The sequence below is a fragment of the Schistocerca cancellata genome, chromosome 2 (genome assembly GCF_023864275.1).
Source record: "Schistocerca cancellata isolate TAMUIC-IGC-003103 chromosome 2, iqSchCanc2.1, whole genome shotgun sequence".
NCBI classification, from domain to species: domain Eukaryota; kingdom Metazoa; phylum Arthropoda; class Insecta; order Orthoptera; family Acrididae; genus Schistocerca; species Schistocerca cancellata.
This window is the reverse complement of record NC_064627.1, coordinates 833,693,546-833,720,564: the sequence shown is the minus strand read 5'-3', so window position 1 is coordinate 833,720,564 and position 27,019 is coordinate 833,693,546. Positions and strand designations below refer to the sequence as shown.

Here is a 27,019-nt window from a genome sequence, read left to right as displayed (position 1 = left end):
CAACTACACACGATATTAATTTCCACAGACCGTTAACTGAAACGGGAGTGAGGAAAAAGTGGAAAACAACTGCACAAGAGACTATCGGTCTGCGAAATCGAGCACACTCGTGGTCAAAATGAAGACACGTCAATGTAGACTTCTGAGAATGAAAATTACTCGCAGAATGCCCCATTAATTTATGGCGGTTGAGCTCCGTGGCTGCTGATCGGTTTACTGGAAGAAATATAGCAACTAGCCAATTTTTTCTGTAGCGTTTCTGTCCTTTCTCCATTCTGAACTTTGGTAATACATTTAATTCTTCGGTGAGGAGATGACACCACCACCTCCTCAGATGCACTGCGCAAGGAAAAACATGTACCCAGATATGCTGCACAGGGAAAAACATGTACCCATATATGCAGTATTCCCTAAGTAGTATTGAGATCCGAGGGAGAGACGGACGTGACAAAACTGTTTCATGTAATGTGGAAGATACACTGAAAGACGAAGTACCCTTAAGATTTCAAATTTGTGTATTACATCAGTTTGAACTCTGAGGGTATTTCGTCTGGCTGCCTATCTTGCACATCATGTGGAACAGTTTTGTCACCGAACAGGTGTGAACATTACCCAAATATTAATCTAGTAAGTCATACTTGCAAAAGACTGACAAATTATTTGTAGAAGAACGGAAAAACTGGTACAAGCAAAGCTCGGGTAACACCAGTTTGGGTTCCAGAAAAACGTCGGAACAAGCGAGGCAATACTGACCTTTAGAAGACAGGTTAAAGAAAGGCAGACAAACGTTTGTAACATATGGAGAATTAGAGAAAGCTTTTGAGAATTTTGGAAACTTCTTGGCTTGATTATGAAATTCATCGAGCAATCCTGCATCGTCAATAGCTTTAAGGAATACTCACTGGAGTACACTCCTGAAATTCTGGGGGGCGCAGGGATCAATAGAAGAAGCGAAACGTTGTCTACAACTAAGTATAATGGTGAGTAATCGAATTAAATCAGGCAATGCTGAGGAAATTTGATTAGTAAATGAGGCAATCAAAGTGGTACACGAGTTTTATTAATTGAGCAGCAAGGTAACTGACGATCACCGAGTAGAAGGGATTCAAAATGCAGATGCAGACCGACAATAGCAAGAAAAGCATTTCTGAAGAAGTGAGATTTCTTAACATCGAACATAAATTTAACTGTTGGGCGTCTTTCCTGTAAGTACTTGTTCGGATTGTAGCGTTGTGCGGAAGTGAAATGTAGACGATAAGTAGTTCAGACAAGAAGAGAAAGAAAGCTTTTTGAAATGTGGGATTACAAAAGAACGCCAAAGATTTGATGGGTAAATCGGATAACTAATTGGGCACTGAATCGAACTGGGGAGAAATGAAATTTATGGCATTACTTTAATAAAAGCAATGTTCGATTCGTAGGCCACATCTTGAGGAGTCAAGGTATGATCAGTTTGGTAATGGATGCAAGTTAGGGTTTACAAATTGTGAAGAAGACGAAGGCTTGACTACGACTGGCAGGATCAAATGGATATAGGATACAGTAGTTGCGCAGAGATGGAGATGCTTGCAAGGGATATATTAGCATGAAGAGCTGTATCAAACCAGTCTTCGGACTGAGCACCGCAGCAACAACCAACATGAAGCAATCGTTTAGGTAATCAAACTTTTATCACACACTAGACTGCACGCGGGTGAGTGGCTCAGTATCTTTCTCCTGTGGACCATTAGGAGCTTAAAAAATACCGTGTATCGAATAAAGGAGGTGCTCTGTGTACTCTAGCAGTAGAACCTGCCACGCTGATATGTTGGTGCCAACTGCTAGAGAACAGTGAAGAGTCAGTGCCGGCAGATCTTGTACGAGAGCCATACCGACGGATTTGAGGCAATAATGAAATTTCTCCATTTCCTGACAGAGTGCTTTCTTCAAGTTATACTTTCCATGGCACCCTCTGAAGCAAACCACCTCACGCTTCGCGAAGGGTACCCAAAACGAATTTGGACAGGTGCAGTAGCTTCTAGGGCGCCAACCAATGTGTGCTGATGTTTTCTTTCGCTTTTGGGAGAAGAAACAGATTATACGATGCAAAATATGGCCTATACATATCCGGATTACTCGGAAAACGTTTTAAGCTCGTCTGTGGACATCTGTGTTGTCATTGTGGAACATTAACCATGTAGGGTCGTTGTTGGGTTTAACCTTCAAATCACGTATTCAGTTTTATCAATCTGTGGTTACTGAACTGACTTCCTCAGGTGTGATTATGGCGATATGACCGCCTGCAGTTTAATCTCTAGATGAAACTGGTTCATTAATTTTTAAGACGCCAAATATTTAACATGACAGGGAAAAACAAGCATGTAAAACAAATACGTAGCCTTCCACGACCTGCGTCAGTTTCACTGACGTCACTGGTCTGTAGTTTCATGAAACCGGTAGCGACGTTAATTTGCACACCCCGAGAGAATCACTCAAGAAGGCCGCTGTAACAAGGCCTAAACGTCGGTTATAGCAGTATTTTATACGATGCCGCAGCAGTAAAAACAGAAGAAACTTAATAAATTGTCAAGCATCTATCTGCTGACAATTCGAAACGTCGATTATTATTTTCCCGTATTGACACTATGGAATCCAGAGTGTGCATATTTTTCTTAAATGAAGCCTCTCGTGTAAGAATTTTGTGACCACCATCGACCTCATTCCAAGATCACATCCGAATGGCCATCCAGGTGAAATTCACGTCGCCTTTAACCATCTCGAACCACGAAACATTTCCTTCGCTAGCTGTTGTTGCGCCAGAACAAACTTTCATCGTCCAGAGAAGTTTCTCAGTATCTTAATCAGTTGATAAACGTGCGTCCGTTCCAGAAGAAATGTTACATTCAGTAGCTAGAGACGATGATTCACAGCCAAACACACTTTGAAACGTCAAAATTAAAATGGGAAAGAGGTATTGATGGTAGCTTCCCTGTTTCAACTCTACAATTCAAAGGGTGAATACGGCGTGGTATACTTACATGAGTGAATACACTGAAGGATAGTTAAATGTGTGAATACGCCGTGGAAAAATTCTGAGTCCATCCTACAAGGATTATTCTCGCACAAAGTTTGAACTTCGAGAAAAAGAAAGTTGACTAAGCACGACGACGGAAGTGCAACAATAGTTATTCATATTGAATTACACACTAATACGGCGTGAAGTCAAGCGTCGGTACGCCAGCCAGGAACGATGGAGAAGAGCTGGCTGTAACCCCTCTGAAGGACGACAACGCGACAGCAGCGGCCCCTATGTGAAGAGGACAAAGGCGCCGCGACCGACTGGCGACGCCCAAGTTGAATAGCATCTTCCAGGCTAGCGATTTGGATAGAAGCGTCAACGCCCGTTACTTCGCTTGTACACTATGTAGCGCAGACTAGGAATTGTTTATACTGAAATCGATTCAGTATGTTGTATGTCGCCCTTTGCCTGCGACACATCTGTGTAATTGTCAAAGTTAAGTACTGTCATTTACTTTTTGTTATAAAAAGTCATTAATACGAATTGTTTGAATGTTGTATAGCGATCCGAGAAAGCAGGTTTCCTATACCCCCATATTTGACAATGAGCATAGAGAGAGAATATTTGACGACAAGGCTGGACGTAACACACACAATTTCTCCACAGTTAGGTACTCTACGTTATGCGTGAATTGGTCGATAAGTGTTAGGTCTTGTGAAAGTGTGTATAATGTCCAATTTACACGCCGAACAGAATGTGGTCCTGTTCGTGATGTAAAACAAACATAAGTTCGATAACAAACGTTGTCACTATACGAATAGGCAATAACTTGCTGGAAAACAGAGCAGAGTAAAGGTTACAGCTTTCTAATCTAAAGCTCTGAACATCACATTAAAGAAGCTGCATAGAGAACAGATAACCAGACTAAATATTATGATACAACTAGTCACAAAGAGAGATTAATAGCATTACGAGTCAACACTAGCAGACAACCTAAGTAAATGAGAAGAAATGGTGGGAGACTGTAATATCAACCACGACTGGTCTCGAATTAAGGGAACAGTAAACAGTGTAACCTATGGAATTTTAGGCAAACGGAAGAGGTTAGATAAGGTGTGACTCGACCAAGCGTGCCATCTAAAAACTGAAGAGAGAAAGAGAGAGAGAGAGAGAGAGAGAGAGAGAGAGAGAGAGAGAGAGAGAGAGAGAGAGAGAGAGAGAGAGGGGGGGGGGGCGGGGTAGTTAGGAAAGGTGAATAGAAAATATGAGGTATCAGGAGTTAAGAGACAAGTTTATCAGAATATGGTAAGAAACGGCAACTATAATAGGAAAGGAGAAATATTACAAAGAGCTAATAGTAGAAGCAGAATATGGCTTATTCGTCACAAGACAAGACAAAAGTGCCAAAAAGTAAAGAAAGAACATAGAAATATAAAAAAGAAAAGCAACAAGTGAGAGGGGGGGGCAGAGGGGGAGAGAGAGCGAGAGAGGGGGGCGGAGGGGGAGAGAGAGAGCGAGAGGGGGGCGGAGGGGGAGAGAGAGCGAGAGGGGGGCGGAGGGGGAGAGAGAGCGAGAGGGGGGCGGAGGGGGAGAGAGAGCGAGAGGGGGGCGGAGGGGGAGAGAGAGCGAGAGGGGGGCGGAGGGGGAGAGAGAGCGAGAGGGGGGCGGAGGAGGAGAGAGAGCGAGAGGGGGGCGGAGGAGGAGAGAGAGCGAGAGGGGGGCGGAGGGGGAGAGAGAGCGAGCGGGGGGGGCGGAGGGGGCGAGAGAGAGCGAGCGGGGGCGGAGGGGGGGAGAGAGAGCGAGGGGGGCGGAGGGGGAGAGAGAGAGCGAGGGGGGGGCGGAGGGGGAGAGAGAGAGCGAGGGGGGGCGGAGGGGGAGAGAGAGAGCGAGGGGGGGCGGAGGGGGAGAGAGAGAGCGAGGGGGGGGCGGAGGGGGAGAGAGAGAGCGAGGGGGGGCGGAGGGGGAGTAGAGAGCGAGGGGGGGCGGAGGGGGAGAGAGAGAGCGAGGGGGGGCGGAGGGGGAGAGAGAGAGCGAGGGGGGGCGGAGGGGGAGAGAGAGAGCGAGGGGGGGGCGGAGGGGGAGAGAGAGAGCGAGGGGGGGCGGAGGGGGAGAGAGAGAGCGAGGGGGGGGCGGAGGGGGAGAGAGAGAGAGCGAGGGGGGGGCGGAGGGGGAGAGAGAGAGAGCGAGGGGGGGCGGAGGGGGAGAGAGAGAGAGCGAGGGGGGGCGGAGGGGGAGAGAGAGAGAGCGAGGGGGGGGCGGAGGGGGAGAGAGAGAGAGCGAGGGGGGGCGGAGGGGGAGAGAGAGAGCGAGGGGGGGCGGAGGGGGAGAGAGAGAGCGAGGGGGGGCGGAGGGGGAGAGAGAGAGCGAGGGGGGGGCGGAGGGGGAGAGAGAGAGCGAGAGGGGGCGGAGGGGGAGAGAGAGAGCGAGAGGGAGCGGAGGGGGAGAGAGAGAGCGAGAGGGGGCGGAGGGGGAGAGAGAGAGCGAGAGGGGGCGGAGGGGGAGAGAGAGAGCGAGAGGGGGCAGAGGGGGAGAGAGAGAGAGAGAGAGCGAGAGGGGGCGGAGGGGGAGAGAGAGAGAGAGAGAGCGAGAGGGGGCGGAGGGGGAGAGAGAGAGAGAGAGCGAGAGGGGGCGGAGGGGGGGGAGAGAGAGAGAGAGAGCGAGAGGGGGCGGAGGGGGGGAGAGAGAGAGAGAGCGAGAGGGGGCGGAGGGGGAGAGAGAGAGAGAGAGAGAGAGCGAGAGGGGGCGGAGGGGGAGAGAGAGAGAGAGAGCGAGAGGGGGCGGAGGGGGGGGAGAGAGAGAGAGAGAGGGGGGGGGGCGGAGGGGGAGAGAGAGAGAGAGAGAGAGCGAGAGGGGGCGGAGGGGGAGAGAGAGAGAGAGAGAGAGAGCGAGCGAGAGGGGGCGGAGGGGGAGAGAGAGAGAGAGAGAGAGCGAGAGGGGGCGGAGGGGGAGAGAGAGAGAGAGAGCGAGAGGGGGCGGAGGGGGGGAGAGAGAGATAGAGAGAGCGAGAGGGGGCGGAGGGGGAGAGAGAGAGAGAGAGAGAGCGAGAGGGGGCGGAGGGGGAGAGAGAGAGAGAGAGCGAGAGGGGGCGGAGGGGGAGAGAGAGAGAGAGAGCGAGAGGGGGCGGAGGGGGAGAGAGAGAGAGAGAGCGAGAGGGGGCGGAGGGGGAGAGAGAGAGAGAGAGCGAGAGGGGGCGGAGGGGGAGAGAGAGAGAGAGCGAGAGGAGGCGGAGGGGGAGAGAGAGAGCGAGCGAGAGGGGGCGGAGGGGGAGAGAGAGAGAGAGCGAGAAGGGGCGGAGGGGGAGAGAGAGAGCGAGAGGGGGCGGAGGGGGAGAGAGAGAGAGAGCGAGAGGGGGCGGAGGGGGAGAGAGAGAGAGAGCGAGAGGGGGCGGAGGGGGAGAGAGAGAGAGAGAGAGAGCGAGAGGGGGCGGAGGGGGAGAGAGAGAGAGAGCGAGAGGGGGCGGAGGGGGAGAGAGAGAGAGAGAGAGAGCGAGAGGGGGCGGAGGGGGAGAGAGAGAGAGAGAGCGAGAGGGGGCGGAGGGGGAGAGAGAGAGAGAGAGCGAGGGGGGCGGAGGGGGAGAGAGAGAGAGAGAGCGAGGGGGGCGGAGGGGGAGAGAGAGAGAGAGAGCGAGAGGGGGCGGAGGGGGAGAGAGAGAGAGAGAGAGAGAGCGAGAGGGGGCGGAGGGGGAGAGAGAGAGAGAGAGAGAGCGAGAGGGGGCGGAGGGGGAGAGAGAGAGAGAGAGAGAGCGAGAGGGGGCGGAGGGGGAGAGAGAGAGAGAGAGAGAGCGAGAGGGGGCGGAGGGGGAGAGAGAGAGAGATAGCGAGAGGGGGCGGAGGGGGAGAGAGAGAGAGAAAGCGAGAGGGGGCGGAGGGGGAGAGAGAGAGAGATAGCGAGAGGGGGCGGAGGGGGAGAGAGAGAGAGAGAGCGAGAGGGGGCGGAGGGGGAGAGAGAGAGTGAGAGCGAGAGGGGGCGGAGGGGGAGAGAGAGAGAGAGAGCGAGAGGGGGCGGAGGGGGAGAGAGAGAGAGAGAGCGAGAGGGGGCGGAGGGGGAGAGAGAGAGAGAGAGAGCGAGAGGGGGCGGAGGGGGAGGGGGAGAGAGAGAGCGAGAGGGGGCGGAGGGGGAGGGGGAGAGAGAGAGCGAGAGGGGGCGGAGGGGGAGAGAGAGAGCGAGAGGGGGCGGAGGGGGGGAGAGAGAGAGCGAGAGGGGGCGGAGGGGGGGAGAGAGAGAGCGAGAGGGGGCGGAGGGGGGGAGAGAGAGAGCGAGAGGGGGCGGAGGGGGGGAGAGAGAGAGCGAGAGGGGGCGGAGGGGGGGAGAGAGAGAGCGAGAGGGGGCGGAGGGGGGGGAGAGAGAGAGCGAGAGGGGGCGGAGGGGGGGAGAGAGAGAGCGAGAGGGGGCGGAGGGGGGGAGAGAGAGAGCGAGAGGGGGCGGAGGGGGGGGAGAGAGAGAGCGAGAGGGGGCGGAGGGGGGGGGAGAGAGAGCGTGAGGGGGCGGAGGGGGGGAGAGAGAGAGCGAGAGCGGGCAGAGGGGGGGAGAGAGAGAGCGAGAGCGGGTAGAGGGGGGGAGAGAGAGAGCGAGAGGGGGGCGGAGGGGGAGAGAGAGAGCGAGAGGGGGGCGGAGGGGGAGAGAGAGAGAGAGAGAGAGAGAGAGCGAGAGGGGGCGGAGGGGGAGAGAGAGAGAGCGAGATGGGGGCGGAGGGGGAGAGAGAGAGAGCGAGATGGGGGCGGAGGGGGAGAGAGAGAGAGCGAGATGGGGGCGGAGGGGGAGAGAGAGAGAGCGAGAGGGGGGCGGAGGGGGAGAGAGAGCGAGAGGGGGGCGGAGGGGGAGAGAAGGCGAGAGGGGGGCGGAGGGGGAGAGAAGGCGAGAGGGGGGCGGAGGGGGAGAGAAGGCGAGAGGGGGGCGGAGGGGGAGAGAAGGCGAGAGGGGGGCGGAGGGGGAGAGAAGGCGAGAGGGGGGCGGAGGGGGAGAGAAGGCGAGAGGGGGGCGGAGGGGGAGAGAAGGCGAGAGGGGGGCGGAGGGGGAGAGAAGGCGAGAGGGGGGCGGAGGGGGAGAGAAGGCGAGAGGGGGGCGGAGGGGGAGAGAAGGCGAGAGGGGGGCGGAGGGGGAGAGAGAGCGAGAGGGGGGTGGAGGGGGGGAGAGAGCGAGAGGGGGGCGGAGGGGGGAGAGAGCGAGAGGGGGCGGAGGGGGAGAGAGAGCGAGAGGGGGGCGGAGGGGGAGAGAGAGCGAGAGGGGGGCGGAGGGGGAGAGAGAGCGAGAGGGGGGCGGAGGGGGAGAGAGAGCGAGAGGGGGGCGGAGGGGGAGAGAGAGCGTGAGGGGGGCGGAGGGGGAGAGGTAGCGAGAGGGGGGCGGAGGGGGAGAGAGAGCGAGAGGGGGGCGGAGGGGGGGAGAGAGTGAGGAGGGGGCGGAGGAGGAGAGAGCGAGAGAGAGAGGGGGTGCAGAGGGGGCAGAGGGGAGAGAGGGGGCGGGGGGAAGAGAGAGAGGGGGGGCGGGGGGGAAGAGAGAGCGAGGGAGAGAGAGAGAGAGAGAGAGAGAGAGAGAGGGTGCTGAGGGAAGATAGGGGCGGGGGGAGATAGAGTGGGGGCGGGGGGAGAGAGAGGGGGCGGGGGGAGAGAGGGGGGCGGGGGGAGAGAGAGGGGGGCGGGGGGAGAGAGAGGGGGGCGGGGGGAGAGAGAGGGGGCGGGGGGAGAGAGAGCGACAGAGAGAGGGGGCGGGTGAGAGAGAGAGAGAGAGAGAGAGAGAGAGAGTGAGTGAGGCGGGGTGAGAGAGAGAGAGAGAGAGAGTGAGGCGGGGTGAGAGAGAGAGAGAGAGAGAGAGAGAGAGAGAGAGAGAGAGAGAGTGAGAGAGAGAGTGAGGCGGGGTGAGAGAGAGAGAGAGAGAGAGAGAGGCGGGGTGAGATATATATATATATATATATATATATATATATATAGAGAGAGAGAGAGAGAGAGAGAGAGAGAGAGGGGGGGGGAGGGGGGGAGACTTACAGGCGCTCAAGGGCAAGGTTATCAGCTCCCTTACACACATTAGGAGGAACTAATGTCGATAAGGGTGCATGAGTGTCATTTTATAGGTTTTCTTCTCATTGCGTGACAACAAGTCCCACCTCACTTGCGTTGACCCATACAATCACTCTCGCATGCATTAAGACAACGGGGAAAGATGCTACACCTGGGATTAAACAGAAGCAAAATGAGAGAAGAACTTAAAGAAAGGCACATGAAAATGTGACCGGCTGACCACTTACAAAATACATGGGTGACCCAGTCACTCTGTCAACACACTCAGAGAATCTCCCTAAAATATGAGGAAACAAGTGGGACAAATCACAAAACCTTAAAACTCTCGCCCCATTCGTTTGAACGTTACTCAAAATAGATGGCACATCTGTCGGTAAATCTGCCGTTACCCTCTGGCCGGAATAGAAGACACAGACTAATAAAGTCTGGCGCACAGTGATCTGTGTGCCGCAAGCACCACACGTTGGAGGATCGTCTCTTCCGTGTGATGTACCAGGCTTTGTAGAAGAAGAAATACGGCAGATCATAAATCTTAAAAACAATAATACTTTTGGTGGAGATCAAATTGCAGGAGAGCTAATACAGAATGGAGGTCGCTATTCGTTAAAACGATTACGAAACAGTTACGGAATGTTTGGGAGTACTAAACATTGCCCAACGACTGGGAAATGACAGTAATCTTTCCTATGCTAACAAGGGAACCTCCCCATCGCACCCCCCTCAGATTTTGTTATAAATTGGCACAGTGGATAGGCCTTGAAAAACTGAACTCAGATCAATCGGGAAAACAGGAAGAAGTTGTGTGGAACTATGGAAGAAAGAAGCAAAATATACAAACTGAGTAGACCATGCGCAAGATAGGCAACATCCAGGATAGTGTGAGCTCATGAGTGCCGTGGTCTCGTGGTTAGCGTGAGCAGCTGCGGGACGAGAGGTCCTTGGTTCAAGTCTTTCGTCGTGTGAAAATTATACTTTCTTTATTTTCGCGAAGTTATGATCTGTCCGTTCGTTCATTGACGTCTCTGTTCACTGTAATAAGTTTAGTGTCTGTGTTTTGCGACTGCACCGCAAAACCGTGCCATTAGTAGACGAAAGGACGTGCCTCTCCAATGGGAACCGAAAACATTTGATTCATTACTGAAAGTATATATAGCATTTTCCGTTGAAAAACCCTTCTGGAAACCAAACTGAAATTTTGTTAAAACTTTATTTTTACAAAGGTGTCAAGCTACTCTACAATACATTACTTTTTCAAGAATTTTGGATAAGGCAGTCATAAGAGAGATTGGGCGGTAGTTGTTGACATCAGACGTATCCCCTTTTTTATGCAGTGGTATAACAATGGCATACTTCAGTCTATCTGGGAAAATACCCTGCTTCAGAGAGCTATTACTTATGTGGCTAAGAATCCCACTTATTTCTTGGGAACAAGCTTTTATTATCCTGCTGGAAATCCCATCAATCCCATGTGAGATTTTATTCTTGAGAGAGTTTATCATCTTCCTAATTTCAGATGGAGAGGTGGGTGGAATTTCAATTTTATCAAATGGTGTGGATAAGGCCTCTTCCATTAACTGCCTTGCTTCTTCTAATGAACATTTAGACCCTATTTTCTCTACAACATTTAAAAAATGATTATTCAAAATGTTTTCGACTTCCGGCTTGTTGTATATCAAGTTTCCATTCGCTTTGATGGTGATGCTGTCATCCTGTACTCTTGGTTGTCCTGTCTCCCTCGTAATAATATTCCAAATTGTTTTGATTTTGTTATCAGAGGTATTAATCTCAGACATGATGCACATGCTTCTGGACTTTTTAATAACCTTTCTTAATGTAGGACAGTAGTTTTTATAATATTTGGCTGTTTCTGGTTCATTACTCTTTCTTGTTGTTAGATACAGTTCCATTTTGTGGTTACAAGATTTTTTTTTGTTCCTTTAGTAAGCCAAGGTTTTTTTGCATAGTTTCTTATAATTAGATTTAACTACTTTCTTGGGGAAACAGTTTTCAAATTCTCGTAGAAGTGTATCATGAAATAAGTTATATTTTAAATGAGCATTGGGTTCCTTGTACACCTCATCCCAGTCTAACTGCTGAAGATTTTCTCTGAAATTTCTAATTGTTGAGTCATTAATTGAACGCACAACTTTGGAGGGTAGTTTTGAATTATTGAATGGAGCTATGTCATATACTGTAACTAGCTGAGCATCATGAGCAGAAAGCACATTCTCAACAGAACAAGAATTTATGTTTTTAAACCTATCTTGGTCTATAAAAGTGTTATCTATCAATGTGCTGCTGTCCTTTACTACCGGAGTAGGAAAATTAATGACAGACGTCAAATTGAAAGAACCGAGCAAGACCTCCATGTCATTCTTTCTATTACACTCTTTCAGTGAATCAACATTGAAGTCCCCACAAATAATAATTTGCTTTCCCCTATCTGACAGATAGCAAAACAAGGCATCCACGTTTTCCAGGAATAAATGAAAGTTTCCGGAAGGGGACCTATATACTGTTACAATTATAAAAGAGCCCTCCTTCAGCTTAAGTTGACAGGCACATGCTTCTATATGTTGCTCTAGACAAAACTTTTTTGTATCTAAGCTTTCTACACAGTGATAACTTTTGACATATGTGGCAACTCCTCCTCCCACTTTATTGTCTCTACTCATATGTGCAACTATTTTATAACCACTGATATTTACCTTTTCCATATCAGACACAATGTGATGCTCAGACAGGCATGGTATATCTATTACATTATCATATTCAATGTCATCTAAACAAACCAGGAGCTCATCTACTTTATTCTTCAATACCGGAATATTTTTGTGAAAAATGGTAACATTTTTTACTTTACTTTCCTGCGAATCTACTTTTTTCTTTAATCCACCAATATTTTGGTTAAAATAGCTGACGAAGTCGCTTTTAAAAGAATACACACATTTAAACGTCTGAGTATTTTTAGGAGCATAAAAGAATGGAAATTGAGATGATGACAACGACCGCAGAGGCAAACAGCACATAACCTCTGGTGGGAAGGGCCGCGCAATCCGTGACCTGGCGCCTCAAACCACGCGGCCATGCCGCGCGGCAAAACTATTAGTCTTCGAGAGAAAGATATTAAAGGAAAGTATTTGACCCAAAGAGGGACCCCGCCAGTCACAGGAATGTAGGTCATTAAAAAATTATGACTGGGTAATCTACACTCACAAATTGATGCTGGCCGAAGGATGAAGGAAAGAATGGTGTGGGCTGGGCATCTAATTAGGATGGAACAGGAAGGACTATTGCGAGCAGCCCTCTCAGGATCCGTGGAGGGCGCGACAATCAAGAAGGAGAAGAAGAAGAATCTTTCTGCTGTTGAATATCCTGGACTAAATTTCGAAACACTCCTACGACACTAATGGAGTGAGAGCATATGATTGATAGTCAAAAATGGTTCAAATGGCTCTGAGCACTATGGGACTCAACATCTGAGGTCATCAGTCCCCTAGAACTTAGAACTACTTAAACCTAACTAACCTAAGGACATCACACACATCCATGCCCGAGGCAGGATTCGAACCTGCGGCCGTAGCGGTCGCGCGGTTCCAGACTGTAGCGCCTAGAACCGCTCAGCCACTCCTGCCGACGATTGATAGTCGTCCGTTGGTTTTGATGTTATTCGAGAAGAGTAGCCTATCGACCTACACCGGTCCGCTCGATCACCATCTCCAACGCCATCACGACCATCCCCTGCACAGCAGCACCAGTAACACAATCACTCCACAAGAACTCGTCAGTCACGTGCACATACGACACTTGACGAACAAACTGCCGGAATGTTGGCGTTAAGTATATAAGCTTACACCTGCTTGTGCGTCACGCGGCTCCAATACACAAGCGTGTTAAGTAGCGTATCAGTGTCATTCAACAGTGACTAGGTCCGTGGCCACAGTTTCGTACCAGTGAATGTGGCGGGCATTGGTCCAACAAATTTGGCGTTGTCACTGGGGGCACGTAGCAAGAATTAGTCGCTTTTTTAAAGACCCGTCGTCGTGGGGCACTTTGTCAAGAAATACACCAGTGCAATATGCAGATATCGAAGTCTCCTCGTTTTCGTCCTGTCGACATTATTAATTTAGGTCAGTTATTTACGTCAGTGATGTCTTCCGCGTCTGCTGTCGACGATTTTAAAGCTAATGTACTTAGCAACGATGGAAAGAGCAAAAATTTAGGACTTTTAGCTCTGGTTGTTTTGTAAAACGCCACAAGTAAGCTGGAATCACAATTCCTGCTCTTGGAAATGCCAAACAATATAGCGATGCTTACCTCTCTTTTTCCACTTTGACTTATAGTCAACAGACAAACGGGTCAACAGAAAGCGATAGCTGCAAGCAAAACAGAGAAATGACTTGCGATTTTCACCTGAATAAATTGATCGAGAACTTTTCCTAGTTCCTTCTGACTATCGGTGTTCTCGACTTTACGTCGATCTCATTTTGCGCAACAATACATGGATACGACCATGCAAAAAGAAATCTTTTATGACTTGCCCCTAGAAAAACACTTATTTAGTACTGAAAATAGGCCTAATAGCTGGAGATGCATACTCTAGTAAGTGTCGGATGCTGCTACCTTTGTGCCCTGGTTGTATGATCAAACGTTAGACTACGCGAAGTCAACAAGACTTACCAAACTGTTGACTCAAGAACTTAGCTGCCCTTACCAAGATACAAAACAATAAAAATACTGAGGAGATTTTAAATCTGTGTCATACCGTCAGCTATGAAATAATTAACTGTACCAGTACCTTCTTTGCTTATCTTCAAAGTTAGTTCATGGAATGAACATCTACACTGTTTTTAAAAAATGGTAAAGAGAAAGATTTAACCAGCTGTCACAACAACATTAATCTCAGTTGGAAAAGAGAGAGCAAATTCTCACGTGTCTACCAAATTGCGGCGAGCCTACTGAAAGTCACGCATGCAGTAAGAATGATGTTAGCAAATCCGTTAGGTCAACTTGCAGCTACTCTTTAACACTTATTAAGCTCTCGTAAAGTGTGTGCATGTTTCGTTAGTAAGCGGCATATCGTTGTGTTATAACGGCGTACTATGTGCGTCGCCTTCTGTTTATCAATCAAACAATACGTGAAGCATTAGTCATCTAACAAACAGTGGATTATGTGCGTGTGGCGATACATGCTACGTAAACAGGGCCTGCTAAGGGTAACAGCCTTTTTACGATACGTAAAATAACGCGTGCGAGGCGAGTGAGAGAAGCGCTTGGAAGTATTCTGACTTCTCGCTTTTCTACCGTGACACGACCTGCCGAGATAATATTGACCTGTCAATGAAAGATACGAACGCCGCCGTCACCGTTGGACGATGCAGTCGCGCGACGACTCGCAAGCGCATTACGAGACCCAACAAGACCTACACATCGTAAATACGAGAAAACGATTGCTACAAGTCTCTGATTTATATTATATAAATCATTTTTGCCAAGATTTCACTATTTTGCTGTCATATACGGGAACTAATTAAGTGAACGATTATTCATGCACGTTTTATCTTCTGGACTAGCACATGAAATCCTACACCCGCTTATAGTACACGATATTTTAAAAGATACCTATCCAGTTTTTCTTCCCACAAACAGACCTTTGTCTTTACACTTTGCGGAATCTTATCAGTCCGCAAAATACACAAGTTTTCCTTTACCCCAAAGTAATTTCCGTAACTTTTTTCGAAAAAAGCTCTCGTTGAGCAAATTGAAAAGTATTTCTACGTTAAATTTCTCGCTTGATGAATTAAGCATTGCTATACCAAAGAGATTCACACTGAAGAGCCAAAGAAACTAGTGCACCTGGTTAACAGCATATAGGGACCCGCGAGCCGCAATATGACGTGGCATGGACTCGCCTAATGTCTGAAGTAGTGCTGGAGGCAACTGACGCCATGAATCCTGCAGCACCGTCCATAAATCCGTAAGAGTACAAAGGGCTGGAGATCTCTTCTGAAAAACTCGTTGCAAGGGATCCCATATATGCTCAATAATGTTCATGTATGGAAAGTCTGGTGGCCAGCGGAAGTGTTTGAACTCAGAAGAGTGTTCCTCAAGCCAGTCTGAAGCAATTCTGGACGTGTGGGACGTCGCATTGTCCTACTGAAATTGTCCAAGCCCGTCGGAATGCACAATGGGCAAGAATGCATGCAGGTGATAAAGCAAGATCCTTACGGACGTGTCGCCTGTCAAGACTCGTATCTAGACGTATCAGGAGTCCCATATCACTCAAACTGCACACGCCCCACGCCATTACAGAGCCTCCACCAGCTTGTACAGTCCCCTGCTGACATGCAGAGTTCATGGATTCATGAGGTTGTCTACATACCTGTACACGTCCATCAGCTCGATACAATTTCAAACGAGACTCGTCCGACCAGGCAACATGTTTCCAATGGTCAACAGTCCAATGTCGGTGTTGACGGGCCCAGGCAAGGCGTAAAGCTTTGTGTCGTGCAGTCATCAAGGTTACACGAGTGGACCTTCGGCTCTGAAAGCCCATATCGATGATGTTTTGTTGAATGGTTCGCATGCTGACACTTGTTGATGGCCCAGAATTGAAATCTGCAGCAATTTGCGCAAGGGTTGCACTTCTGTAAGGTTGAACGATGCTCTTCAGTCGTCGTTGGTCCCGTTCTTGCAGAATCTTTTGTCGGCCGCAGCGATGTCTGAGATTTGATATTTTACCGGATTCCTAATATTCACGGTACACTCGTGAAATGGTCATATGGGAAAATACCCACTTCATTGCTACCTCTGAGATGCTGTGTCCCATCGCTCGTGCGCTGACTGTAACACCACATCGCTCGTGCGCTGACTAACACCACATTCAAACTCATTTAAATCTTGATAACCTGCCATTGTAGCAGCAGTAATTGGTCTAACAACTGGGTCAGACACTTTTATATAGGCGATGCCGACCGCAGCGCCGTATTCTGCCCGTTTACGTATCTGTATTTGAATACGCATGCCTGTACCAGTTTATTTGGCGCTTCAGTGTATTATTGGCGTATTGTATCTCACGTAATATTAGAAGTTTTACGCCTTTTATTCTCTATTCGAATCAAGAACAATGTTGAACGTACCTGGCAGGTAACAACCGTATGCCGGACCGAGACTCTAGCTCTGGACGTTTGTCTTTCGTAGGCAGGTGCTCTACCGACTGAGCTACCTACGTACGGCTCACGACCCCGCCTTCACAGCTTTACTACCACCAGTATGTCATCTCGTATCTTCCAAACATTACAGAAGTTCTGTTGCGAAACTTGCAGGACTAGCACTCCTGCACAGTGAAAATTTCATTCTGATAATATCCCCCAGTCTGCGGCCAAGCCATGTCTCCGCATAATCCTTTCTTTCAGGAGTGCTTGTTCCGCAAGAAAATTTTTCTAAGTTTGAAAGGTAGGAGATGAGGTACCGACGGAAGTAAAGCTGTTAAGGCGGGTCGTTGGTCGTGCTTGGTTAGCTCAGTCGACAGAGCACTTGTCCACGAAAGGCAAAGGTCGTGAGTTACTGACTCGGTCCGGCACAAAGTTTCTATGTGCCAGGAAGTTCCATATCAAGTTCCATATCAGTGCACACTCCGCGGCAGAGTGAAAAATTTCATTTCGTTAAAAATGATATACAAGGGAACTGTCACAAAATATTCCGTTTTCAGTTCAGTTCCATAAGAGATACCAAACACCTGTCATTCCACTTAGCCATTAATTCACTCATTTCTCTTGTTGTTCGCAAAGTGCTTCTTTCTGCTCCTCCTTGGGTAACCCTCAATTACTGCTGAATGGTTTGTGAAGTCAAATCCACTTGTCACTGTAGAAGGTTAAAACTATAATTAGATATGGGTTTCAGTCATTTTCTAATTTACTAATCAACGTGGAATTGAATTTACCAAATTACCTACAAGCCATATTTGTAGTCCATATTTCTTTCAGAGGCTTTTAGGTCGTTTAGTCGATTAGAACACGTTCGTTTGCACCGTAACGTGTACAGCGGAGGGGGCTTGTTACTTTGTTACTTTCTTGCCTTCTGTAATGCAAGCGCGCGAGGAGAAAGTTCGCCTGTACACTTCTGTATCGCCCTAATTTATCTCATTTTATCGTGTTAGCACTTCCACGGCATGTACGCAGGCGAGATTAGTACGTTTTAGGAATGTACTATAATGAGATGGCCGGCCGGTGTGGCCGAGCGGTTCTAGGCGCTACAGTCTGGAACCGCGCGACCGCTACGGTCGCAGGTTCGAATCCTGCCTCTGGCATGGATGTGTGTGATGTCCTTAGGTTAGTTAGCTTTAAGTAGTTCTAAGTTCTAGGGGACTGATGACCTCAGAAGTTAAGTCTCATAATGCTCAGAACCATTTTTTTATAATGAGATGTGAAAGAAACATGTAAATATGACGTCTTTAAGTGCATTAAAATCGGTAGCCCTACGAGACGCACGTATGTCAAATTTAAATTTCCTTGACGGATCTTAATACCCACTATTCACAATACTCCGAAGAACAGCGCCTGTTCAGCATACCACAATGAGTCACGATGTCCTCTTATCGCTTTGAACGAGTCTCACCGACATGGCTGGTATCGGCAATTTACTGCAGAGAAAATACTGAAACGACGATGCTTCGTTTGCCTGTGGTGTATGACCCGCGGAAAATATGAACCTCTTTAACGCTTCATGACCGCTTCAAGATACCGTACCCAACTTTCCGACAAGCGATAGCACGCACAGAGGCCGGTGTTTAGTGTGCTTGACTTCCAACTACGTATCTTTTACATGTACCCAAGTACTATTTTCAACGAGAAGTGTGCTGGTTTAATACGTATTAATGCTTGTGGTGAAAGTGACCCAGAGAGAGGCTTGGGCTACTTGCACATCGCGTGAGTCGTTATTTGCTGCTTCTTTTGGTAGAATGTTTCGTTTTCAAAACGAGCTGGCATTGAATTAAGTACTCCGAATTTTTTTTTATTTTTTTATTTTTTTTATAACAATGCTTCAATATTTTGAAACACAGGCGCTAACTACGATACGTGGTACATACTGAATACGATGCGAGGGAAGTCGCACTTTCTTCGCATTTATTTAATGTTGAAATAATTACTAATATCAGTGGACTGTTGTATTCTTCCACAATGTAGATGAAGGTGTAAGATTCGGATGTGTTACAAGAGAAAATCAATACACCGAAAGCCTCTCGATTGCTATGAAGAGTCTCCTCGAGCGTTTTGCCATGCAGAAAGTAAGCGTTTTGTGTAGCTCGTCTACTTTAGTAGGAGCAAGCCCCATGCGCCAGACCAGCGTGTTAGCGAGGTTAGGGGTTGTCCGTCCTACCTGCTCGGCGCGTCAGCCGGCGGGCCCTTTGCGGCCGGCGCGTCGCGCGCCGCTCGCCGCCGCCACCGCCATCGGCCCTGTTGTGGGTCGCGTCCGGCTTCATCGCCCGCACGTCCCGCGAGCGAAACTTGTCGTGCCACCTCGCTTTCCGCACGCCATACACACACGCGCTCAGACCTCGTCGCTCTCCCACCGCGCCTCCTGCTACAATATAACAGGTGCCCCAACACCAATGCTCCTCATTGCTTTTTCCGGTTCTACTGTCATAGTAACAAAACTCGCCACCAGGTAGCACCTGCTGACCGTTGCTCAGAATGGCGCTCGCGACAAGTGCTAGTCGCACAGTCGCAACAGTAAGTACGAGTCCCCCGATTGCGGTAACGTGTAGATCTACAACTTCTAGATAATGTGAACGACTCTCGTGCTCCACCTGATGTGTTAAGCTTGAGTCACACATTAGCTAATTGACATTCGTGCTCGGTATGGTGTGAGCCGTGTGCACACGTAATGGTCCGTTTAACTGGTACCACCTGCAACTTAGGCAACCGTTCGAACGTTGTTACAGCAGACTTTTCTTATTGCTATTTCGTTTTTATCAAGATCCCATCTGTCTCACGTGCGAAATGTGCAACAGACATTTCGCAGGCAGTACGATGAATATAGACTATGTTCACTTACGAGGCTCCAGCACAAATGTCACTATAAAAATACTATTCGTTTATCGTTACAAGGAGGTACACGATGGGTTCCTAAATTCCCTTTCCAATTCTCAGTGTTATACACAGCCCAGGGCATATAATTGATTTTGAATAGAAATCAGTGTCCGATAGCGAACTGTTCCTCCTAGAACACACGTCTTGACACTAACTTCGGTTTGCGTGTCATACGGGCCAAATGCATACAATTCTGTTTCGTGTGTAATCTTGGATGCACGATATGTCCTTTCCCAATCGTGAAATACAACAACCTTGTGATTGAGTTGATAATGTGATTTCTTTAAATATTTTGGAAATCATATCAATACATTTCCCCAACAAGTGCACATGGCAACAGCGGTGAAATGTTAGAATTTCGTAGGTTTGTCAACAACATCCTAAGACAAGGTACTTCTGATTCCACCAGAAGGTGATTTTATGCGGCCAATGTGCACCAGTATAAAGAAAATATTTTGCATTCTAAGAGTAAACACAGACTAAAATATTTCTGTCTAAATACGGCTGCCCTGGAAGAAGCGTAAAAGTGAAGAAATGAAATGACATTAACAGGTACACTGGCCATGCTGATGCTCAGAAGTAACGAGGTAATGATGTTCTTTTGTCCATCCATAGAACAGCCAAATACAAGGGAAATCTCGTGTTATTTGATGTGACATTATTTCTTGGTAAAGACGCTTGGCCTTCAGAGGTTCGGCTCCCAAAATTGGAGATCCAATTAATTGGTATTTCCTCGGAACATTTCCGAGGTCTTGAGTCACTATGATCTAGTACTTGCAAAACACGTTAGCAAGTTCAAGAGACCGACAAGCAGCTGTAAAGCGTTTACAAGCGCATTATCCGTTAAGTGATACCCAGGATGAATTTAGTTGTAGTTGTGCCCATTATGTCAGGAGTACTGTCTTGGAACCGAGAGAATATGAGAAGCCTTATCGAACAAACAACATTGATCTTGCATTATATTTGATTCAAGAAGAAAATTGATAAATATGAAATAAGTTATCGGTTTCAGGAATCTTAGATTGTAATCAGAAAACGAGAGTTGCTTAATCAGTCCCTTAGAACTTACAACTACTTAAACCTAACTAACCTAAGGACATCACACAAATCCATGCCCGAGGCAGGATTCGAACCTGCGACCGTAGCGGTCGCGCGGTTCCAGACTGTAGCGCCTAGAACCGCTCGGCCATCCCGGCCGGCTATGCTAACAGGAATGATATTAGACGGTATCATGAAGGACCCCAGATACATTTTCTTCAGTGAAATCATCTTGCAAAATTTTCTGTGCGCGCGTGTGATAGCCTTATGAAGCACACGCAGCTGACAGTTGTCATATAGCACACACATTCTTCGGAATGATTTTTTCTTTACAACCCGTTCAGCAGCAGTCCACGTTGATGGGGAATTCTGAAACAGTGTGTTGGAAATTCTTAATATTCTAAGTCTGCTAAAGCGTTCGAGTGCTCGGGTTGACGCTACAATATCAGTTGCAGCTCACTTGGATAAGATTGCCACTGCTGTTGAAACTCTCAGTAAGTTAAATTTTTCAGCTGTAATGTTCTTAGATATAGAATTATATAAGATCATTCAAGTACTTGACCATGGCGTCAGTTTAGCTACAGTTATTGGTATCAACTGACTACAGGAGCAAATTATTACAAGCTCGACCTACTGCCACTGATGTTAAGGTAACACACTTTGAGAGCTTATTAAATGACTTAAAATACCTTCCGAAAATTGGGACGCCATCCTCCTTGATCTAAAGTAGTTCTCAGTGCTGTCAATATCTATCCTGAATTTCCAGATGTGTGCACTAAGAAGAGGAAGTCATTCCACGATGAAACCAAGAATGAAGTAACTGATGTGCATTCATTAGATTTATTCAAGATAAATGTATTTTTGGTCATTATTCACAATCCAGTGTCTACATTGAAAACCAAATATGAAATAGTGAAGATTTTAGACGAAACGTTTGGGTTTCGTGGAAATGCTCAAAGATGACTGACAATATCACGTGGCTTAAGCTCTTGAATAAAATGTAAAAGCTTAAAAATTTAAGCTTGTTTCCAAACGTATGTGTAGCTATGCGCATAGATTACATTCTTCCAATAACTGCACCTGAACCACAAAGGTTATACAGCACTCTGACCCGGGTTAAAAAGTTGTCTCAGACCAACCATGCATCAAAGATTTGAGAACCTTGGCGACCGTATATAATTTGGCAAGGCAACTAGATTTGATGCTGTCATTCAAACATTTCCCGAAAGAAAGGGTCGCAGATTGCCACTGACAGTGTTGTATGCAAGTAGATTATGGTATACTACCCGTTGCACGACTCATGGTTATTATGCATGCGAGTGCTCTGATGTCAATGTACTGAAATATGTGGGCACACCAGGGAATGAGCGGTGTCAGAATACCAAATCGCAGCATTACTGGCACTAGACATTTCGTGATTGTACGAATCAGTGTAATACTCAGCCTTTTGTTTTAAATTGAAGTGGAAGTAAATTAACCAATTAAAAAATTAAATTAAATGGAGCGTGCACGTTGTTGTTGTTGTTGTTGTCGTGACCCCCGTACAAGCCTCATTATCTTCGAGTAACTATTGCAACTTACATCTTTCTCAATCTGCTTACTGTATTCCTCTACTGGTCTCCCTCTGCGATTTTAACCCCCAACGCATCTCTCTAGTACTAAATTGATGATCCTTGATGCCTCAGAATGTCTCATACAAACCTATCCCTCCAACTAGCCAGGTTGTGCCAGAAATTTCTCTTCTCCCCAATTCTATTAAGTACCTCCCTCGTTAGCTACGTAATCTATCCATCTAATCTTCAGCATTCTTCTGCAGCATCACTTTTCAAAACTTTCTATTCTCTTTTGGTCTAAAGTGTTTATCGTCCGTTATTCACTTCTACACATGGCCACACTTCATACAAATACTTTCAGGAAAGCCTTCCTGACAAGTCAGTATTCGATGTTAATAAATTTCTTTTCTTCAGAAACGGCTTTCATGCCATTGCCAGCCTACATTCCATATTCTCTATACTTCAGCCTCAGTTACTCTGCTGTCTTAATAACAAAACCTACCTACTACTATAAATGTCTCTTTTCCTAATCTAATGGCCTCAGTGTCACCTGATTAATTCGACTACATTCCATATCCTCGTTTTGCTTTTGTTGACGTTCATCTTATATCCTCCTTTCAAGACACTGTCCATTCCGTTGAACTGCTCTGTGAAGTCCTTTTCTGTCTCTGACAGAATAAAATTGTCATCGGCAAACCTCAAAGCTTTTATTTCTTCTCCCTGGACTTTAATTCCTATTCCCAATTTTTCTTTTGTTTCTTTTACTGCTTGCCCAATATGCATATTGAATAACGTCGGGGATGTTACTGTTACCCTTTCATGCTCCTCGAGTCTTATTACTGCCGTCTGGTTTCTTACAAATTGCAAGTAGCCTTTCGCTTCCTGTATTTTACCTCTGCCACCTTTAGAATTTGAGACAGAGTATTACAGTCAACATCGTCAAAAGCTTTCTCGAAGCCTGCAAATGCTATAAACATAGATTTCTCTTTCCTTAACCTATCTTGTATGAGGAGTCTTTGTGCTCTCTCACATTCTTCAAACAGTATCATATCTCCCACATCGTCTTCTTCAACTTCCCTTTCTATAATATTGCTTTCAAGTCTATCTCCCTTGTATACACCCTCTATATGCTCCATCCACCTTTCAGCTTTCCCTCCTTTGTTTAGGTCTGGTTTTCCATCTGAGCTCTTGATATTCACATTTACCCAAGTGATATATGCTTCTAAATCCTTATATTTGCCCTCTAGCCATTCCTGCTTAGCCATTTTGTGCTTCCTGACCTCATTTTTTACATTTTTTTTCTTTTCATCAATTGAATTCAGTATCTATTGTGTTACCCTAGCATTTCTACTAGCCCTCATCGTTTTATCTACTTGATCCTCTGCTGCCTTCACTATTTCGTCTCTCAAGGCTACCCATTCTTCTTCTACTGTATTCCTTTCCCCTGTCCTTGTCAATCGTTTCCTAATACTCCCTCAAACACTCTACAACCTCTGTCTGGTTCCTTCAGTTTATCCAGTCTCATCTCCTTAAATTCCTACCTTTTTGCAGTTTTTTCAGTTTTAATCTGCTGTTTATAACAAATTGTGGTAAGAATCCACATCTGTCCCTGAGAAGTCTTACAATTTAGAATCTGGTTCCGACATCTGTCTTACCATTATATAATGAATCTGAAACCCACCGGTGTCTCCAGGCCTCTTCCACGTATACAACCTTCTTTCAAGATACTTAAACCAAGTGTCAGTGATGATTAAACTATGTTCTGTGCAAAATTCTACCGGGCGGCTTCCAGTTTCATCCCTTTCCCCCATTCCACATTCACCTATCTTTCCTTCTCTTCCTTTTCCTAATATCGAATTCAGATTATTGAATTTTCGTCTCCCTTAACTATCTGAATGATTTCTTTTGTCTCATCATACATTTCTTCAATATCTTCACCATCTACGGAGATAGTCGGCACAAACTTTTACTACTATGGTGGGTATGGGTCTCATGCCAAATGTTGTCTACGATAATGCGTTCACTATGCCATTCATTCATAGCAGCTTATCCGCAGTCCTATTTCTTTATTCATTATTAAACTTATTCCTGTATTTCCCCTATTTGATTTTGTATTTAAAAACATGTATTCACCTGACTAGAAGTCCTGTTCCTCCTGCCACCGAACTTCACTAATTCCCACTACATGTAACTTTAACCCATCCATTTCCCTTTTTAAATTTTCTACCCTGCCTGCACGCTCCGACGCTCAGAACGCCAGTTTTGTTTCTCCTGGTAACGATATCATGTAGTAGTCCCCACCCGGAGATCCGAATGGGAGACTATTTTACCTCCGGAATATTTTACCCAAGAGGATTCCATCGTTATTTAAACATAAATTAAAGCTGCATGCCCTCGGGAAAAATTACGGCTGTAGTTTCCCATTGCTTTCAGCCGTTCGTGTACCAGCACAGCACAGCCGTTTTGGTTGAAGTTACAAGGCCAAATCAGTCAAATCATCCAGACGGTTGCCCCTGCAACTATTGAAAAGGTTGCTGGCACTCTTCAGGAACCATACGTTTGTCTGGCCTCTCAACTGGACGTGGTTGCGCCTACAGTACGGCTATCTGTATCGCTGAATCACGAAAGCTTCCCCACCAAGGGCAAGATCCGTGCTTCACTGGGAAGGGGAGCGCACACACATTTTACAATAATTCCATTATTGAGTAGCATCCGGAGCCGAACCTGTAAGTTTTTCAGTCATATCAGTTTTCTCCCTTGTTATGGAGGACGTCATGATTGAGCTATCATCCAGTTCCCTAGCTGTGGCGGTCTTCGGATCCTCACAACTGTCTTCGTCACTACTTTTCAAAACAATTTATTACTATTTTTTCAGTCTTATACTCCATTACAACGCGTCATAGCGCTAGTATTCCTTTTCGATATGTTTACCCTTTGCACACTCATTCATGATTCATCTGATTGGGGTGTTAGTTCCTTCGAAGCCGCTATAGGAAACTGTATACATGGTTTATGACAAATTTTTGCTTTTTCTACATTCCAAATAATTTGGATTGTAATGGCACATTATACAAAGTGTATCATAATAGCTACTACTAGTTTCCTGCAATAATAGAGGGCATGGAATTAAACATTTTTCTTAATGAAGCAATGTCCAATAATGAGTCGTTTTGACCTTGCACTGGGGGATATTGTCATAGGAAACTGTATATTGCAATAAAAGTGCTGACAGGACTTCACTGCACCATCAGTGTGAAAGTTAGAGCATGATATTAGCAAGGGCACATCACGTAGGTGTGCTACTGTTTTCTTTCTCTGAAGTTATTGTAATTGAATTCAATGAAAATTGCAAATATATTTGTAAATATTATTTAAATTGGTAGGTACCGAAATCGACTAATTCTGATTGAAAATGTGTGTGGAAATCAGAAATGTGAAGGCAGGAAATGCGCTCTGAAAAATATTACTCACTGGAAGCAGACACTTCAGTGTCATTTCTGTAATCAGGAAGCCTGTCTTTCTCCACATTTGTAGAAAAACGATGTTACCTAGCTTAATCCGTGAAACTAAGTCAAAAATTTCATAGAAGATATTCTGTGATGAATAACAATAAACCAAATTCAACAGTTTACTGTTTCCGTGGTAAGAATAACAGCTGAAGCAAAAGCTTTTGCAGACACTGTATTATTGATAAGTAAGACAATCAAGAGCCAAATGAACTCTTACAGCCGCCTAATATCATGTAGGGCCCCCGCGAGCACGCAGGAGTGCTGCAAAACGACGTGGCATGGAGGGGGAATTGACACCATGAATTCTGCAGCGCTGTCCATAAATCCGTAGGAGTATGAGGGGATGGGGGCGTCTACTGAACAGCACTTTGCAAGGCATCCCAGATATGCTCAATAATGTTCGTGTCTGGGAAGTTTGGTGGCCAGCGGAAGTGTTTAAACTCAGAAAAGTGTTCCTCCAGCCGCTCTGTAGTAATTCTGGGCGTTTGGTGTGTCGCAATGTCCTGCTGGAATTGCCCAGAGCCTCCACCAGCTTTAATAGTCACCTGCTGACATGCAAGGTCCATGGATTCACGACGTTACCTCCATACCTGTACACGTCCATTCATCCACTCGATACAATTTGAAACGAGACTCGTCCGATCAGGCAACATGTTTCCAGTCATCAACAGTCACAATGTCTATGTTGACGGCCCAGGCGAGGCGTAAAGCTTTGTGTCTTGCAGTCATCAACGGTACCCGAGTGGGCCTTCGGCTTCGAAAGCCCATATCGATGATGTTTCGTTTAATGGTTCGCACGCTGACACCTGCTGATGGCCCAGAATTGAAATCTGCAGCAATTTGCGGAAGGCTTGCACTTCCGTCACGTTGAACGATTCTCATCCGTCATCGTTGGTCCCGTTCTTGCAGGATATTCTTCCGGCCGTAGTGATGTCGGAGATTCGATGTTTTACCGGATTCCTGATATTCACGGTACACCCGTGAAATGGTCGTACGGGAAAATCCCCACTTCATCGCTACCTCGGAGATTCTCTGTCCCATCGCTCGTGCGCCGACTATAACATCAAGTTCAAAGTCACTTAAATCTCTATAACCTACCGTTGTAGCAGCAGTAACCGATGCAACATCAGCGCCACACACTTGTCTTATATAGGCGTTGCCGACAGCAGCGCCTTATTCTGCCTGTTTACATATCTCTGTATTTGAATACGCTTGCATATACCAGTTTCTTTGGCGCTTCTTATCGACGACATCAGAAAATTATGTAATTTTCCCGAATATTCAAAGGTTCTGTAATATGGGGTAACACTGCATTCAACATGCAACGAAATATTGCTAATAGCGGCTCGATGATACATGTGTGTTAGTACTGCGTGCTCCGATTAACTTATTGCACCATGAACACACTAATTCCGTCAGCAGTATCTCGTTAAACGGCTAACACCGTAGTATAAATCAACAGAAAAATGTTCCTGTCGGAGCACAAATAGGCGAATAAGTTCCTCCTGAAAACACTGACAGGAAAATGGGGAACCAGCTGCCTCTGTCCTCATTCCGCCATCCTCACCGAAAATTCTGGCATGGGAACATATTCGCGCACTTTTAACACAGAACATTATAATTATTTTATGCAGTCTCTCTTTGTGGTGAAGCCTGCATACTCAGACGTAGACAGTGGCAGCGAGATGGAAGTGCTCTCTCCCACTATCTCTCAATCAGTTTACTCCCACTGATTTACAGTGTGTGCCACTGTCACTGTGTCCTCTCCTTTACACTGCCCCTTTTGTCCTCATCTGCACTGCCACTGTCTGCACCATAC

At 46.8% G+C, this 27,019-nt stretch overlaps 1 protein-coding gene across 2 annotated transcripts in view; it reads right to left on the bottom strand.

Annotated features, from left to right (window-relative positions):
- The window catches only part of LOC126162735 (uncharacterized), a 387,453-nt gene that overhangs the window by 8,062 nt on the left and 352,372 nt on the right, over nt 1–27,019 (bottom strand). For both annotated transcript variants that reach the window (XM_049919398.1, XM_049919399.1), the window contains one exon: nt 18,388–18,591. In XM_049919398.1, the coding sequence (XP_049775355.1) occupies nt 18,388–18,490 (103 nt within the window). In that variant the 5' untranslated portion in view covers nt 18,491–18,591. The remainder of the gene's footprint in view (nt 1–18,387; nt 18,592–27,019) is intronic.